Source organism: Pseudopipra pipra, chromosome 13 (genome assembly GCF_036250125.1).
Source record: "Pseudopipra pipra isolate bDixPip1 chromosome 13, bDixPip1.hap1, whole genome shotgun sequence".
NCBI classification, from domain to species: domain Eukaryota; kingdom Metazoa; phylum Chordata; class Aves; order Passeriformes; family Pipridae; genus Pseudopipra; species Pseudopipra pipra.
Window position 1 is genome coordinate 12604985 of NC_087561.1, and position 17372 is coordinate 12622356.

The following is a 17372-nucleotide window of genomic DNA, read 5'->3' on the forward strand; positions in this document are numbered from 1 at the left end:
AAACACACTCAAAGAAACTTAATTTTCAACACATTCACTTCACGATTTTACGGCACATACACAAGCCTTGGAAAACATCTGCAATGAGTGACTGGAAAAGGAAGGAAGATCCTCACCTTCAGAGTGACGGTGAACACCAGCACGGTGAAAACAATCGTCCCAAAGGTCCAGTTCCCAAAAATCTGAAAAACACGTTACATTGCCACAGGTGTCTCGGTCCATCTCCTTGGACAGGCACAGAGACGACGATGAGGACAGGGGTGCAAGCAGGGACCGGAGGGGAAGGGTGGGATGGAACGACTGCTACGGGGGACTGATGCTTGGAAGACTTGCCGGCCACTACGCTACCCTGTGCCATGCAGTGCCACACAGATGGGTGACCCAGAGCTGGGACAGTGACAGGAACAACCTCCTACTAACAGCAATGTCAGTCGAGGATACAAGTCATTGGACCACCTGCTTTTCATGATTTCTTGGCAATTTACTCAGTTTCTGCTTTCTTGCAACAACCATCATCTCTTTGTGGTCCCATTTGCAGAATGCGCCAATGGGTGTTTTTCCACCTGGTTTGGTTCAAAGATACTAGTGACTATGCACACAAAGAAAAGCAGATACTGTATAGAAATCCAAATGATGGCAATGAATGGGAGGGATGCTTACCAAAGGCTGTCAAGATCTGAATGCATACATTGAAACAGAAAGTGAAATGTAAAAGTTTTCAAAAAATGCAAAAAACCCAAAGTCAATAGGAGCGAAAAAGGAATCAAACATACATGGATATTATGAACAACTGCTGGTAGCAGTTCTTACAGGCATAAGTGTTTACAGAACAGGACATAACCACAGATCTTATTTTAGTGCCACATAGACTTGACCTCTGAAGGCAGTTGCAGAACATATCACTGCTTCATGTTTTATTCAAATACAACCAGAATGGCTATAAATACAGAAAAGCACTGATTTGACAATACGGGGGCTTGACTACACATAGCTGGGGCCATAAATGTTGGCATTGATGCAATGCATGAATACACATACATAAATTTCATCAGCTTTTCTCCAAGTGTTAGCCGCTAAAAAAAGTTAGGTATTTTCAAGGGTAAAATACCCTTGGTGTAAAGAAGTTTTCCATCAATTGAGATCTGATAATATGCTGCACACTCCCTTGGGGAAAAGGTCCTGAGACAGCTCAGGTCACCACAAGTGGGAGCCTCCCTGCACTAATGCTTTGCTCTGTATTCAATTAACCAGCAAAACAAAAAGAAATAAGAAAAAATAAAAAAACCCCTCAATCTTTTTTCCTCCTCTTTCTGTGCAAGTTAACCCAGAGCAGCTCCCACACCTCATTCACGCAGCGATGCAAGCGCTTGTCCCGACACCAGAGGCACGAGCAAGCAGGGACAACAGGACAACAGTCTGCTCATTCTGCAGCAGTGATGACTTCTGCTGGCTCCAAAACAGCAGCAATAGCCCAGCACCAGCCTTCCCCCATGGCAAAGAGAAATGGGAGGCTGAAATCACGCCCCAGAGCAGGTACAGTGCACAAGCAGCCCTACACCATGTCTGTGCTAACAAACAGCATCTCATCAAGGTGGGCTAATTCAGCTGCCTGTAACCAGCCAAGCACATGCTGAATTTCAGGCAGTCACTGGTGAGAAGGACAGACACTGCTCCTGCCCTGGCTCAGCTCCTGGGATCAGACAGGAGAGGGGATGAGCACAGTGTAAAGCTCGCTGGGTAGGCAGAAAGCTGTGTGTAAGACTAGTCATTTTACCTAGTGAGTATAACCAGCTCTGCCCTGTTTCCATGGCGATTTGGAAAACGTTTTATTTCAAGCATTTGCTGCAGAATCACACCATAAGCAAGGCTACACTGTTGGACAAGACTCGAGACACACTGCACAGATTAAGCGCGTAGATATTCCCTGCCAGGCGTATCAAAGAGGCAGTGCACAAAAGAAACACTAATCTTCCTTTTTTTGGTGGCGTTACCTTTCCGTTATCTTCCAACGATGAATTCTGAAACAGAAAATAAACCCCAAAGAAAAACACGAGTCCTTCAAAAGCGCCCAGAAAGGTCCAGTACAGGAACGGCCTCCACTGCAGCATTGCATTATCTGAAACCTTCCTGCCAAGAGATGGAGCAAGAAGACCATCACCATCACATTTAGGAAGCACGGCAAAGCTCCCTGCAGGCAGGTGATCAGTGAGCTTTGGAGCAAACCCTTGCTGTACAAGGCAAGGAAGTACCCACATAAACACCAGCCAGTGTACAGGACATAAAGAACATTTGCTATATGCAGCTGCTGATCATGAGAAATCACAAGAAGTTCAGCACATGAATTGTTTTGTTCTTCTCCTCTAGGTAGCTTGGATGAAAAGCCCAGTCAGCCCAAAGCCAACAGATGTAACACCGTCCTGAGCCTCTCCTGCAGTCCCCACATCATCCATGGTATCTGATACTAAATGATAAATTTTTAAATCAGGGTAAGGCTAACGAGCACCCATATGGGACGCATCAAATCTGTGATGTGTTTCCCTCTTTTTGTAGATGCACAAGCTCTCCTTTTTTGAGAAAAGCTCTGCAAGTCCTGTTCCTAAAATGGTGTTTTTCTGCACAGACTGAAAATAACCTCCTGAATTGTATGGTGGGTGTTTTTATCACAGGGGTTGTAGCAAGAGGTTCTTGGCTGAATATAGGATGAGATCAGGCATGGAGCAGCAGCAGGAAATAGATGGGCCATGAGCAAAGCTCTGCACGGACCACACGCAGGGCCTGGGGAACAGAGGGTGGCTATCAGGACATGAGAGAGTTAAACAGTTCCCTGCATCATTGTCTTTTCAGATTACTTTCTTTAAAATTTGAAAAATGATGGGGGATAAAATCACTTTTATGTCAGAAGCAAAAATCCCTGTTCTTATCTCATTTTTCTTCCTAACTCTTAAAGCAATACATTCATTTTCAGCAAGATGCACCTTGCAAACTGGTGTGGTGCTGGACTCCTGTAACTGCAGTTTCTAAAGCAAAACCCTACTGAATCCTATGCATGATGATACAGTGACAATTGTGGTATGCTCTAACATACCATAGTTTGGCTATGAGAGAGGAGCAAGGATAAACCAGACTGGAAGGAGGGTTTATTGCAAGGACCAAAAATACAACCAGCTTCCTCCCTGTGAGCACTGTTTTGCATTTCCATTTATGTCCTGCAGCTCTCATCGTAAACAGGCTTTTTACAGCGCCTCAGACTCGAGATCTGCACTGCAGCAGCTCAGCACTTCATACAGCAGCGGCACAGAGGGCGTTCTGCATTCAGCAGCACATGCACAGTCATGAATATTCAAACTAAAGCTGTTTTCCCTCAACAGGCAGACCCCAGAGATCAGAGAGCCCACCAGGCGAAGGCACAGGGGCCTGCTGTTATTGCTCTCTGTTGCACAATATTCAATTACCAATTTATTTAAAAATACACGTGGTGGCATTTTGCCATAAGAGCAGAGGAACATACAGGTCTAATTAATCATTGCTCTGAGTGCTTACTTTAAAAACGCCCAAGCCCCTTCCCAGCCTTACAGCTCTTGTTGTATTTGCTGATTTTTCTCTACCTAATGTAATTTTCATGCAGTATTTTAGGCACCTGCTAATTCCCTTTGCTGTCTCTGCACAGGCATCACTCTTGGTTAGAGCATGGCCGTGCCACACATGGCCCCTCCATGCCTGAGAAGCATCATACAGGGTGTGACAGGGGTGACAGGGCTTGCACAGGACACTGACCCCAAAGCAACCCTGACCTGGTCTCTCTGCACGGGGCTGAGCTTACTGCTAGGCAGGGGAATTAGCAACAGCGATGCATGAACAGGGGCTTCCTCAAAAAACCCCAGATCTTTCCTTAGTCCTTGCTGAAGGGCTGCACACAAGTGCCTGTGTGTGGGCAGAGGTGGGAGGAAGATGGGACACATCTCTGTTTCTGTGGGAGGTTGGAGCCTCTCCCTGTTGCAACGAAGGAAGGAGAGTAAACAAATAGCAAAGCAGAGAGAGACAGTCTAAACTGTCCTTTCCCCGGGCAATGTGGCAGAAAACCACACTGAGCATGTGGATCAATGAGCAGAGCTCTATGATAATATGGTTCTGATACGGGGACTTGGCCTGTGGAGGGGAAGCCTGGGGGACCATATCCATTTTGACAAGCTGAGAAGCTACCTGCCTGAGCTGGGTTTCAGAAACATTAACCTTTCTGAAAATTAATGGATGTCTTTTCCTCCTGAAAGCCAGATCTCCCCTCCATCCACTACACGCTCTATCACGTGCATGGCTCACGCTGCCTGGCTCAAAGGTAATGTGAAAGAATGATCACTCACAGCTCGATTTGCCTTACGGATGGAGAATTCTTTTATTCTTTTATAGAGACACACTTGCTGCAATTTGCTAGATCAGATACTGTCAGAAGAGCATAAACAAGTAGAAATAGGTGGTAACTGGGACGCTGCTCAGCTCAAATGCAGAAGCAGCAAAGCCAGCAGGGACAGAAATGGCCTTTTCTGCAGTTCATACTGACTCCATCGCTGACATGGGACAGGGACACCTGCTTACACTCCTGCACCAACAAAACTTAAACCATGGGTAACCAAGTTGTGTGGAGGCTTACCCAGTCCAGTGCTACTTACATGTACAGCTGAGGATCCGAGGTCAGTGTGTCGATGCTGATGTGCTGCTCCAGGAGGCTGTAAGCCAGGATAGGTAGTGATGTGAAGCAGATGTTGTACATGGTCAGATAAGCAGCATCATACAGTGGCTTAAAAGAAGAAGAAAGGGTAAAATGAGACACACAGAAGTGCCACTTTAAAAGTCTCTCCATAAAGAAATTAAATGTTTCCAGCCCTTATCTCCTGCATACCCTACAGATTCATCCCTTTGTCACAGCCACATAGGACAGCTTCATTTGACAGAATGCTCATGCTCCGTGCAATGCAAGAGGGAACAAGGCACCCACAGGCTGTGTGGCCAGGAACCTGCTCCCACTGACAGGAAGTTTTGTAACTGGCTGGTCTCATCTCCAGCACATTCTCCAGAAACACATGACTAAACAGTCCTTATCACAGCTTTTCTGTTGCTGCTCTTGTGCTGCCATTTCTGTTAATATACTTGATGCCTTCTGTGGCTCTCTAAAGACTAGACTGTTTTAGAGGAACTATAGCTCCTTTTTTTAAAACAAGGAAAAGGCAAGTGGTTTTGCCAAGGCAAGCAGAGAATTATATCATCTACTCTTCCTCAGCATTATTTTTGAGCCCAAATAGACACAAAAGCCAAAGTTTTTGTCTCCAAGCACATGAACCCACTCACCAGATGAATGTGTCCCTCTGACACTCACTTGGACTAAGCAAGGCTCTGATGACACTGTGTGTCTTTTTTTAAAGCTGCCATAAAAGAAGGAACTGTTCTTCCTTTTGAGTGACATTTTTAACACAAGGAAACGCAGCAGAGGAGACAAGATCAGGAAGCCCTTGAAAACTTCTTCTCTTAAGAGAAGCAGAAGTAGCAAAATCGGGTGCTGACAAAACAGCTAAACCCCTCTTTCATTACTTCAGGAAGGGATCCAACTTTGTTTATGGCTGGTGGATGGGAAAGGAAAGAAAGCAGGTTTCCTCCTTTTCAGTCATGGGTCTCACAATATTATGTTCCAGATATGGTGCTGAGCACCAAGGTCAGTTCCTACTGTCCTGTAGAGCAAGGTCATGAAGGGACAGGATGCCAAAAGCCAAGTGTCTGCTAAGGAAGGCTCATTATGCCACTTGCTTTTTATCCTACCTTTATAGACAAATTACTGAAAATTACCTGCTGTGAGAATCCACAGAAGAACTGGTATAAAAATTGCGGTAAAATGAAGCAAAGGTTCTATGGAAACAAAACACAAATGATCAGCAGGGAAGCACTTGACTTCTCAATCTAAATCCAAGTAGTTTTTCCTGTTATCAGACATTTGCGTCTGATATTACAAAATCAGACAAGGCAGGGCACTTGTTCTACCAAGCACAAAACTAATCTAGTGAGCAGCTAGCATCTGCAGAAGACACTGGAAGAAAGTCATGCTCATATTCCCTTGTAAGCCTTGTTTTCAATGGACAGGCACATGGCAGACACAGCCTGTTCTAGGGAAGGAAAACAGAGCTACAGAATATCCTATTTTTTCCCTGATTATTATTTTATTCTATTCCCAAGAAATGCAATAGTATAAACAAAGAAATAAGCTACACCCCCCCTTACCTTATAGAAGAAATACTGTACAAGGTGTGCTATTCTCACATAATATAAATGCCCATGTGCTAGTAGCAGTTTTCTTAAATGTTTAAACTTTGGCACAGCATAGTCGCTGTTTCTGGAAGCCTGCCGTCCTTCTTTGCCTTTTATACCTGGAGACAGAAGCATGGCAAGGAGTTAATCCCTAAGGGGCTGGAATCTGGATGCTACCCACTAGGTTTGCTCACATCACTCAGTGTCTCAAGGCGTGACAAAGGCTGTGTTTCCCTGAGCGTCCCAGGAGACCAAAATACTGACACGCTTGCCATGGTGTGGTTTTGGCTCCACAACACTCAGACCTGCCTCTGGAGTTTTTCAGCTATATTTAGGCTGCTGTCTGATTTCCTGTGTAAGAGCGTGGTGAAGAGTATCTAAGCAAATCTGATAAAAGATAAGGAACTGGTTTCCCCATGGGCTCTCCCACATCTCACACAGCAGAGTTATTTCACTGCAGATGCTCAGCCTCCTGAGACATCCCCACAGAGAAGGGCTAAGGACACACAGGGTTTTTTCACTCAAAAGCCACAGTCAAACGAACTGCACTGGACCCTATTCATTAGAGGGCACCACAGCATTTCCAACAGCCCCAGTTAAAGAGCCTGCCCTTTCTCTTCCACTGATGCTTCTTTAGTGGCATTACAAAAATCTCATGTATCTCTGACACCAACGAGCAGACAGGAGGGTAGTTTCCAGCCTCACGTGAGTTGTATGGACAGCACAGACACAACATAACTGGGCATCAGCCCCTGGGAAAAATGTGCAGGTCCCCAGTGCTAAGTTACTGAGTTACTGTGACCAGTTAATGCTAAAGTCTGATACTTCCATGGCACTGACTTTGCAACAACTCCCACTAATCACCCACCAGTTTGCTGCCTGTGCCTTTGTTTTCTGAGCCCCAAGCAACCCTTACCACCACAAATTTGGCCATAGAGTTTTTGAACATAATCTGCAGCACATCACTGATGAAGAGAATGGTACTATTACAGCTGAGCAGCACATGATGATCTCATCTCTCTCTCATTTTACAGTGGAGGTGGTAAAACATTGGCACAAGTTGTCCAAAGAGGTGGTGGATGCCCCATTCCTGGGAAGATTCAAGGTCAGGTTGGACAGGACTGAGCAACTTGAACTAGTGAAGATGCCCCTGGTCACTACAGGGGTTGGACTAGATGGTCTTTAAAGGTCCCTTCCAACCCAAACTATTCTATGATCTCAAGCACTGATCTGAAGTCAAGCCCTGGCTCCAAAGAAAGCAACAGCAGAGTTTCCACATTTTTGAGTAAGATAAGTTTAGCTATGTGCAATCAGAAACACTGACTGCACCTCAACAGTGAGCCCCTGCAAGAGCAGACAGGTCTGGGGTATGAGATGTGTGTTATCAGGAGGGCTTACCTATTCCAACATGTGCTTCCAAAATCATACTAACATCATTTGCACCATCCCCTATGGAGAGGGTTATCGGGCTTCCTTTTGTGTTCTTCACCATTCGCACAATCTAAAATATTTTAAAAAAGGATAGCAGCAGAATCCAAAATTCAGTTAAAAAGCCTCCAGAGATCTTCCCACCATCCCACTTGCAAAAAAGCCCCCCGCCAAGAAAAGCAACCAGGCTTCTACAGCAGCAATGGAATACCTGGAGAGATCAGGTTAATAAAACCCTCGTTCAGAGTTCAGGTTAATAAAAATAAAAAAAGGGGAAGTAACCCCTTGTTAATTTCTTTGCAGTCACAATTAGAGCAAAAGCCCAGATCCAGCTGCACAGGGCTGAAGGACAGTATTTAAAAACAAACCCAAGCAGCAGCATCCTGCTCTTCCCCTCTGCCAGACCCTGCTGTCCCAAAGGTGGGACCTCTCACGTGTCTCAGGGTGCAGAAACACACCACTTATCAGGCTGGGACATCCATCATCTACTGTCATGAGGAAGTTATGGACTTTATCTGACAAATTCAGAAAGGAAAAATAAGAGCAAACGGGGGGGTTTGTTTATTTCTAATTGCCCTGGGTTTGTGGCTTCCTGTGAGCATATTAAACAAAGGGTCTGTGTTCAGATTTGAAAGAATGGTGCGTTTTCATCACGCTCTGAAGCTCAGACAAGGCTTATACACAGCCTGGAGAAGTCCTGGTTGATTAAGATGATCAGGTCAAGTCCCAGCTGATGAATTCAAAGTGCGTCACATCATCTAATGACGAGCTTCAGTCAGTTAGAAGTAAATACCTGTGCTTTCTGCAAAGGAGCCATCCGGCAGCAGAGGACTGCAGTGCACTTCAAGCAGATTTGTAGAAATATGTTTTTGTAATTGCTAGAACCAGAGTCCTGAGAAGGGTTGAGTATCAGCGACAGCGTCGAGCCATCTATAATCAGTCCGTACTCTTGACTCAACGTCCAGCTTCTGGGGCACAACAAGGAACACGTTTGAAACAAAATCAGACTAAGAAGTCAATCTAGCTGCTCGTATCATCTTAGTGAAAAAGAAATTGCTTTTGTATTAATCTTCTTTTCATCCATTCTTGAGGGCTTAGCAATCTTAAAAAGCTTGGATTTAACATGCACCCTTCTCTAAAGGAACTGTGTATGTAATTTCAAAAGTAACTAATATTAGAGATGATGAGCAAAGCAAAGGAGCCAGTTCCAGTGTCTGCAAGTAGCCAGTCCCCAGGGCCACAAGGTCCTCTTTCTCTATCAAATTTGCATCTGAAATTCACTACGGCTGAGTCCTCTTGCTCACTTACCTCTTCAGGCCTCCCCGGGTTTTGGGAACATCCTGAATCAGCTTTTTATGGTACTCCATCAGCAGCTCATGGAGCCGATCCTCCTTCCTTTCGCTCTCACCCACAGTCCTTGCTGTTAGCTCCAGCAGCTCAGTGCTGGTCTGGAAGAGCCTGCAGGCGTAGCAGGTGGATTTGGCAGTTTCCATCTTGTCTCCTGTCAGCACCCAAACCTTCATGCCAGCTGCATGCAGAGCTTCAATTGTCTCTGCCAACTGCTCCTGCAGCCTGCAAGCACAAGGGAAACATCACTCCTCAGGTTGGCCTGCACCTAATCCACATAACCCTGATTCCACAGGTAGGAAATACCAGCTCAAGAGAAGTTAATTGATTTTGCCCATGCTGGGGAGATCACTGCCACAGGAATAAGGATTAGAAATCAGCAATCCCAAGTTTTTGTCTGCAGGCAAAAAGAGAAATCACTGTGTTTTACTCTTGACTCTTAGGTCTCACAGTAAGAGTTTAATTCACACTTGCAGTTACTATAACTGCATGTGGAACTGAATTTGTTTTGATGTGCAAATTAATGCTATGTGCTTAATTCACACTCTAGAAGTACAAGTATTTTCGTAGTTTTATTAATAAATCCCAATTTCTGCTACACCAGCCAATTTTAGCAACTAGGGCACTGTGAAATGGGCTGTGCCATGGTGTAATTCATTGCCCTGGACACTGCTAGCATCTGCCTGGCTGCTCAGTTCCACCACAGCGAGTCAGGGCCACAATGCAACATCACAGAGACACCACAGGTACTACAGTGCAGGTGGTGGGGTCACCTCTTTACCTGTCTTCTACAGCAGTAGCCCCAATCAGGTGCATGTCTGCTTCTGTGTCGTCAAAAACCTTGGCCATCTTCTCCTCCCTGTCCTGCAGAGCCATCTTAGCTTCATTGAGCTGTCTGTCAATTTTGTCATACTCCTTTTGAGTTAATTCTTTGAAGGCCACACAGAGTGTTCGATAGCCATCCTGGCGTGGGAAGGGAAAGAAAACAAAGTGGACAAGTGCCCTAAAACTAGATTCTCTACAGCTCCTCACTTTAGGGTTAATGCTTTTGTCCACCATCAGTGCTTCTGGCAGTACTGACCCTGAGGGCAAGGACAATTTGCTGGCTTGAGTCAAAAGAGAGATTTTCTCAGTGTTTATACAGTAACTTCATCCCCACAGACTAATCATGGTTCTGCTTAGAGGGTAGAGAGAAATTAAGAGAAGGACCAGAGCTGAGAGCGTGCACCCGGCAGGGAGAGCAGGGACCAGGTGCCACCACGACTGGGACCAGGCACTTCTCCCACTGGACTAAACAGCCTGTTGTTGTTACTTCTATTTTTAACTTGCCTGGGAGATGCTTGGACACAACTGTGATGGAGACCATATAAGTATATCAAATAAAGGTGGAAGCCAACGAAACAGAAAAGGAAAGACGCCTAGCATCAAAACAATGTGAAGTGACACTCAGATTTTCAACACTTCCCTCCAAAGCAAGGTCACATCCCTATTTTTGGAATAAAGCTTTCCTGATCCCAGGAGCCAGCCAAATTCCATCCGTGTGCTCACCATAGCATTGCGGTCCACATGGACTTTTGTTTGTTGGATTTCTTCTTGCTGCACCCTTGGAAAAATAGAGGAGTCTGCTCCTTTACAGAAGAGAAGCAACTTTCCTATAAGGAAATTACAAATAGTTTATAGCATTCATAAGCTGTAGAAAAATTTAACAACGTCAATAGTGAGCAAGTGATGCTGAGGGAGGAAATCTGGCAGGACTAAAAGAAGGAACTTCTAGAAGCCCAGCTGACTACCAAAAGTGGCCTTACACTAGCCTGTGTAAAATCTTGTTTGACCCCAAGCTGGGACATCAGGTGTCCCTACCTGCTTCTAAGCAAACTTCCTGTAGCAGGCTGGACAAAGCAGTTTATTTTTTCCTATTTAGAAGCCTTGGTAACCTTACCAGGGAGGGTAAAACCAGCATCCCATACCTTACAGGACTGACACTCGAGAAGGATGGCGACCTCTGAATTTTTGTCTGTTATCCCCATGAAACCCCATCCCACTCAGGGGACATTCTCACATTTCTCTCTCTGTACTTGTTCCAGCCTGGAACAAGACAGGCAGGAAGCTCTCCATGGGTCACTGTTCCCTCCCCTGATCTGGTGCTGGGTCCCAAATGGCTGCTATGGAGGAAAATTAACTCTATCCCAACCAGAATCAGTACAGAATTTAGTTAGATCAGCTTAGAAAACTAAAAGCTCAGTCTCTCTAGATTACAGGAATAAGAAGAATGTGTTTTATATCCGTGCACATATGTATGAGAGTCCACAAATGCACTTGGATTGTACCTGTGGTGGTTCTCACAATGACACTCATACGGCGACGGACAGGGTCAAAGTTCAACACGTGGAGAAGTTGGTACCTTAAAAAAAAAAGCTTTGACTCAGTAAAAGAAAACCAGAAAAATAACTATTTGAGACAGAAAATCACTAACAATGAGCTGCAGAAATCAATACACTCTACAAGAGGCACCACCCGCTGGGGAATGTACTTTTTACAGCTACTGCACATGAAAATGGAGAAAAAAACCTGAACTCCAGTGGTGCTCTGAGCATAGGGCTGAGGGTGTGGGTGCCACCACTGTGCCAAGTCCCCAGGGTGGGCAGAGGCTCAGCAGTGGTAGAACCACATGGCACAGGCAGCAACACTGACTCTGTCAATTAAGTAAGAAGTTTCACCGCAAAGGAAGTAAGAAGTGTAACTTGCTTGTGAAGGCAAGTTCTCAGGGAGCACTGGGATTAGGTCAGTGACTCTCAGGTATCCACCAAGTTGTGAGCACAGGGTAAAATCTAACTATTTTCAGCTTGGGAGGGGAAAAAAGGTTACAGGGAAGGGAGATGTATCATATATTTAGGCTTACAGTATCCTGCTGTGAGACCCAGCCACTGTCCATAAGGTCAGCAGCCACCCAGTGAATACCAGGAGCCATCTGCATGGCTGGGCACGGATGAAGGATACACGCAAAGGTCTGCAGGCACTTAAGGGACCTGAATTTAGACGTCAGTAAACCACCCGTGGATTTTTGTAAGTGAGCCTTTCAGCCTGCACCTCGCTGTGCTGTGCTTTGTAAAGAGGACAGGACTTTTCAGGCAGGTCAGCATGGCCTGACAGCCCTCAAGGAACAGCTTTGACCTTGCCAGGTTGACCAAGCTCACTTAAGCCGTTCGGGAGCGGCGCAGAAGAGCAGCCTTGTTCCTCGGCAGCCCCAGCAGCACTTACATCTCAGTTTCATTCTTTTGGTTTCGTATTTTCATGAAATCGTTTTCAAGTCCTAGAAAAGTGAAACCATACCTGTCAATAAACAAAAGGACAGAACAACATTGAAAACACCCATTGGCACATATTATGCATTAAAAATGTTCTCGTTTCGCCTTCTGAACTGCAGAGGAGAGTAAAGAAGTCAGTGAGCCCGAGCTAAAGAGCACGGCTGGATGTTTGCTTACTGCATGCACAGCCTGCTGTGATGTTCTGGCACTGCTCCCATCACCTGGAGAGCTTGGGCACTGGAGCACAGAGACATCAAGAGCTTCTGGACATGGTCCACTGGGTCTCTGGCAGATTTACAAGCCATGAGCAAGTATATACAGCTGCAACAGCCTCATCTAAAACCTAGGGCCTGGCAATAGCATCGAATCCCTGAATGGTTTGGGTTGGAGAGTATCTTACAGATCATCTAGTCCCAACCCTCTGTTCACTAGTCCAGGTTGCTCAAAGCCCCATCCAGCCTGGCCTTGACCATCTCTGGCAGGACACAAATGTGGGGTTGACAAAAGTAACCCACCCTATGGTTTGCCACTGCACACCAAGGAAACAATTTTGTTGCAATATGCAAATGGTAACTGGTCTCTGTTTCGTGGGGATTAAACTACAAGGCCATGAGGGCTCCAGCAAAGGAGGGAATTGAAAACCCAACATCTTCAAATTCTTACTTTTCTGCGCCTTTCACCAAAGCGATTTCATCTGGGGAAGAGGAGATGTAGGTGTATTTGCGCTCTGGGTGTCCTATCAGCCCATCCACCTGGTCTGCTTCCTTGATCTGAACCGTGTGGCACAGGCAGAGGGCCCGCAGGAACAGCTCCTCGCGGCTCTAGGCAGAAATGAGGCAGGGCTTGTTACCAGCCCACCTTGCAGTACTTGGTTGTGATTTTTGTGTACACATATTTAAAAACCAAAAAACTCCAAACCCTACACTCCCTCCCAGCTTCCGTTGTATTCACCCAGCCAGGAGCTGACCACTAAACCCCAACAGCCACCAATACACACACTTCTTACCTTTTCTGCCTTGCCACAGTATTTTGGGAGTCCATCAGTCTGAGAGAAGCCATCCACCTCCGACATGCAGTCTTTGTACTTGTGCCCATCTATGCAGCACTCGATGAACTCCATGCTGTTCTCTGTCAGGGTGCCGGTTTTGTCCGTGAAGACGTACTCCACCTGGAAGCAAGCAGGCAGGCTGCCTCACTGCACCTCCAGCCCCATCTGTTGGGGAAGGAGCCCCGCCAGAAAAAGAGGCTGGGGCATTTCACTGCATCTGTGCCAGTGGTGGAGAGTGGTACTTTGCTGCTATCCTAACCTGACCCTGCAGAAAAGATGCAGGTGCCCCATTTCATCACTGTGTAGTTCTTCTACTTTGCTCCTTAGAGCAGCTCCTTTGTTTTTCAGCCTGTTTCATGGGTGGCAGGAGGCAGCTTCTGAAGATTTAAAAATCTGTTTCCAGGCTCTTCACTTTCCCCTCATCCTCTTTCTTGGGTACTTTGCTATAGCTCCTTGTGCTTATAGAACTGCTACTGCAGGTCTACTGCCTCCTTTGGGGGATTTTCATCTTGGTGCTGTGTTTCAATTAGTTAATTGCTACTTCAAATGTATTTTTACTGTTTTTTAAAGCAAAATTAAAAGCAGGAAGCACTACACGTGCCCTCCATTCAGTCTCTCCTGGTGCAGATAAGAAAGGGAAGCCTAAGCTGCCTAGGTGCCCCAGCAGCAGAGCAGCTGCAAGTGCTCTGCGTGCCCAGGGAGATGACTGGGCAGACATTTTTGTTAATCCTCAAAGAGACAGAGGAGTTTTAATTTTTAATTGAAGCAGTGAAAGCAAACCACCCTGACACGCAGAGTGCTGCGCCTGATATTCCCCAATATGGAAACAATTGGCGTGACCCAATTCCTGCTCTTTCATGCACTATTTATATCCTTATCTGTTTCACAGAGCGAGGGGGAATCACATTAAATGGAATGTGCCACCAAAGCGGGTGAAGCTCTGCCCTGAGGGGACCACAACAAGGGTTCCTAGCAGGGGGGACATTTTCACCCACACTTTCATCCAAGCAGATGCAAACAGAGAGTGTGTTCTGACCTGCCCGAGCTCTTCGTTCAGGTCTGAGGTGTTCACCAACGCTCCCTCTTTTATTTCTTCATCGTACATCTCCTTGTCCCAAGAGATGAAGAAGGAGCCCAAGAACTTCTGCATCTCTACTGTAACATACATGGAGACTGGGATAATAAAATTGAAGAGAACCATAAATGACAGGAAGTCCGTGAACATCCGCAAGACCTACAAAGGAAAGAGAAGATGTAGTCTGTGTCCATCAGGAGTAACTCAAGGCCAGTTTACAGCAACACCTCGGGGATTTTAGACAGCTCTTCTTCTAAGGTTAAACAGAAAAAAACCAACCCAAAAATGAACACAGCTAAGATACAGGGCTAAATCCCATTTTCCTTTGACACAAAAATAAAAGAAAGCTCCATAGTGACCAAAACAATGTTTTATCCAAGCATATTCCTCTTAACAGTATGGCCTGCAGGCCCATCCCGATCCCAAGTAACTGAAAACAAGGAGCAGGTGTCTTGAGACTAGTCAAGTTATGGCAAGGGTACAACTGACTCAGTGACATCCCTGTAAGTCCTGCTCGATAACTCATCAGATAACAGATCTCTACACACTTGCACTCTATCTTTCAGGCTTGACTGCCCACGTCTCGGCAAGTTTAAGAAACTGGTTGATGTGGCCTCAATTTAAGTTTACCTATTCAAAGCTGAAAGATAGCTCCAGTTCAGATAAGGACCCAGGTTAAATCAGCTGCACTTCTATATTATATAGTATTTATTTATGCCTTGCCCTGCTCTACACAAATATCACTGTGCACAAGCATGAAAGAGGCAGGAAAGAAACGCAGACAGCAGGAGAGACCGAAGGAAACGACAGCACTTTCTGCAGGCAAACAGGACTCACAGGGCTGGCAGCAGGCACCACAATTAAATAAAACCGTCAGAATAGGTAAAGCTGGAGGAGGTGCTGAAATACAAATCCACTTACCTTGAACGTCTCTCTCTCTTTTTTAGTCTTTTCATTGTACCAAGGCTCATCATTAAATGGATTACTCTGCCAGACGTATTTCAGAGTCGTGCACACAGTGGCCTTGCTCAATAGGATGCACAAATACACTATCAAGAAAGCGTTGATAGATCTGAAAAACAGGTTTCTTTTTTCAATTCTTGCAGCTATTTTTACACAGAAAACTGTGTAAATAAGCAGGAACAAGACTTCCTTACTTTTAAGAAAGGAAATACAGAACAAGTGCTTTTGACACTGCTGATATTCAGGGTCAGGTTCATATATTTTAACATCTCTTAATTTTGTTTTTAAATTAAAAAAATACTAAATTATGCTGCTGCTTGCAAGATATGCTTTATCAAATACCCAGATTTTCCTATGCAATCAGAGAGCATCTGAAACAAAAGGCAGTAGATTAGGGGATTATGTCTGTACAAGTCATCCATTAAAAACAAAAGCAAACCCAACAACTCTTACTGATTTTTCCTGGAATATAAATACTCACTTTTCCACTGCAGACCGTTTCTGAGATTTCCCTTGGTAGTTCAGAGCCATTTTCGTCTCCATTCCAGTATAGACTGCAACTCCTGCAGGGTATCAAAGCAGGGCTCATAAGGGATTTGCAGCCCCAGAGGGACCCAGCTGGCACTTGACCATAAGGGGCATCGGTGTTTACATCAAACTCAAATCCCAGCTGAAGGAAGAGGCATTACCCAAGGACTGTTCAACTACAGAAACCTCTGAGGCTGCCAAGTAATGCAACTGCATGTATCCCAGAGGACTGAGCAGGAGCCTATGGATCACATACAGTCAGAAAAACCATCAGTCTTCCATAACAGCCATCGCCCTAAATCATCAGTGTCTGGAATTCTGCTCCTAGCACATTTCCAGCAAAGGATTTGGGAACGACTCCTCGCTCACTGTATCTCGGGCAAAAAGAAAAGCTTGCTCTGGTGTATAAATACAACCTGCACAGCCTGGCAGCACTGTAGACACAACCACTGTCTCCTAATTTCACCCTGTCCACTTTGCAATCAGCTTGCATGCCAAACATAGCTGTTTAGCCCAGGCAGACAGGCTGTAGAGAAGTATTTTCCCTCTCCAAATTTAGTAATGAATATCTACATTTTTCATTATTTATCAAAACTATTTAAATTAATAAGTAATAAAAACTGTTCACCATAAATCTTCTTGGTATTTTTGAGGGTAGCACCTTTCAGCAACAGGTTTTCAGGACCCAAAGACCTAAACATAAAAGAAATTATAACATTACATTACTCAAACTACTTTATAATTTAGACTCAGAGACAGATTATAAAGCTAAACAGATGCTCTTTAGATTTGAGTACATGATTTGTATGTAAAATTGGGCCTTGCTTGAGTTTTTTTTTCTCTTTATATACTTACATTTCAATTTCATCTTACACAGACTATCCCTGATGCTCAAAGTCCCACATTTATTGGGGGATTATCAGTAAGGCTTTTGAGGAATAAGTGCAAAATGTTCAGATCTCGTATGTTCCAGTACTTAGATGAAAATCCGATTTTAAAAGCATCAAAGCACAGTCAATCAATGGCACCATCAAAGCTGGTGGTCCCATTTATGTTTTTATTTCTCTCCGAAATCCCCAATGACACTCTGTTGACCCCCATCCATGACCCTCTCTTGCTTCCAGGGTATGAGTAGATCCATCACAGCACAACAGACATCCAGCATGCTCCAGTGACAGCTGACTTTTTTTTGATGGCTTATGAACATTATTTGCTCATTTTTTCCCTGAAATGCTCCGATAGATGTTTAAGTTTTTGCTTTCCTTTGAAAGAAAATATTTTGTGATTGTCTGGTAAATTTCCCATCAGCAGGGCAGGACATTACCAGGTGGTCCTGCACTGCTTCCCCAAGAGGGGCTCAAACAAGTAACAGGATGGCATAAGGGAGGTC

General features: G+C 45.0%; 1 protein-coding gene across 5 annotated transcripts in view; it reads right to left on the reverse strand.

Moving 5' to 3' along the window:
• The window catches only part of ATP11C (ATPase phospholipid transporting 11C), a 55576-nt gene that overhangs the window by 10093 nt on the left and 28111 nt on the right, over positions 1-17372 (reverse strand). For all 5 annotated transcript variants that reach the window (XM_064670086.1, XM_064670087.1, XM_064670084.1 and 2 more), the window contains exons 9-26: positions 16611-16675; positions 15936-16017; positions 15413-15563; positions 14453-14650; positions 13375-13536; positions 13032-13189; positions 12322-12393; positions 11391-11464; positions 10612-10715; positions 9845-10026; positions 9025-9288; positions 8510-8684; positions 7687-7789; positions 6262-6407; positions 5833-5892; positions 4665-4792; positions 1992-2127; positions 117-182 (exon numbers count right to left, since the gene is read on the reverse strand). In XM_064670086.1, coding sequence (XP_064526156.1) covers positions 117-182; positions 1992-2127; positions 4665-4792; positions 5833-5892; positions 6262-6407; positions 7687-7789; positions 8510-8684; positions 9025-9288; positions 9845-10026; positions 10612-10715; positions 11391-11464; positions 12322-12393; positions 13032-13189; positions 13375-13536; positions 14453-14650; positions 15413-15563; positions 15936-16017; positions 16611-16675 — 2326 coding nt within the window. The remainder of the gene's footprint in view (positions 1-116; positions 183-1991; positions 2128-4664; positions 4793-5832; positions 5893-6261; positions 6408-7686; positions 7790-8509; positions 8685-9024; positions 9289-9844; positions 10027-10611; positions 10716-11390; positions 11465-12321; positions 12394-13031; positions 13190-13374; positions 13537-14452; positions 14651-15412; positions 15564-15935; positions 16018-16610; positions 16676-17372) is intronic.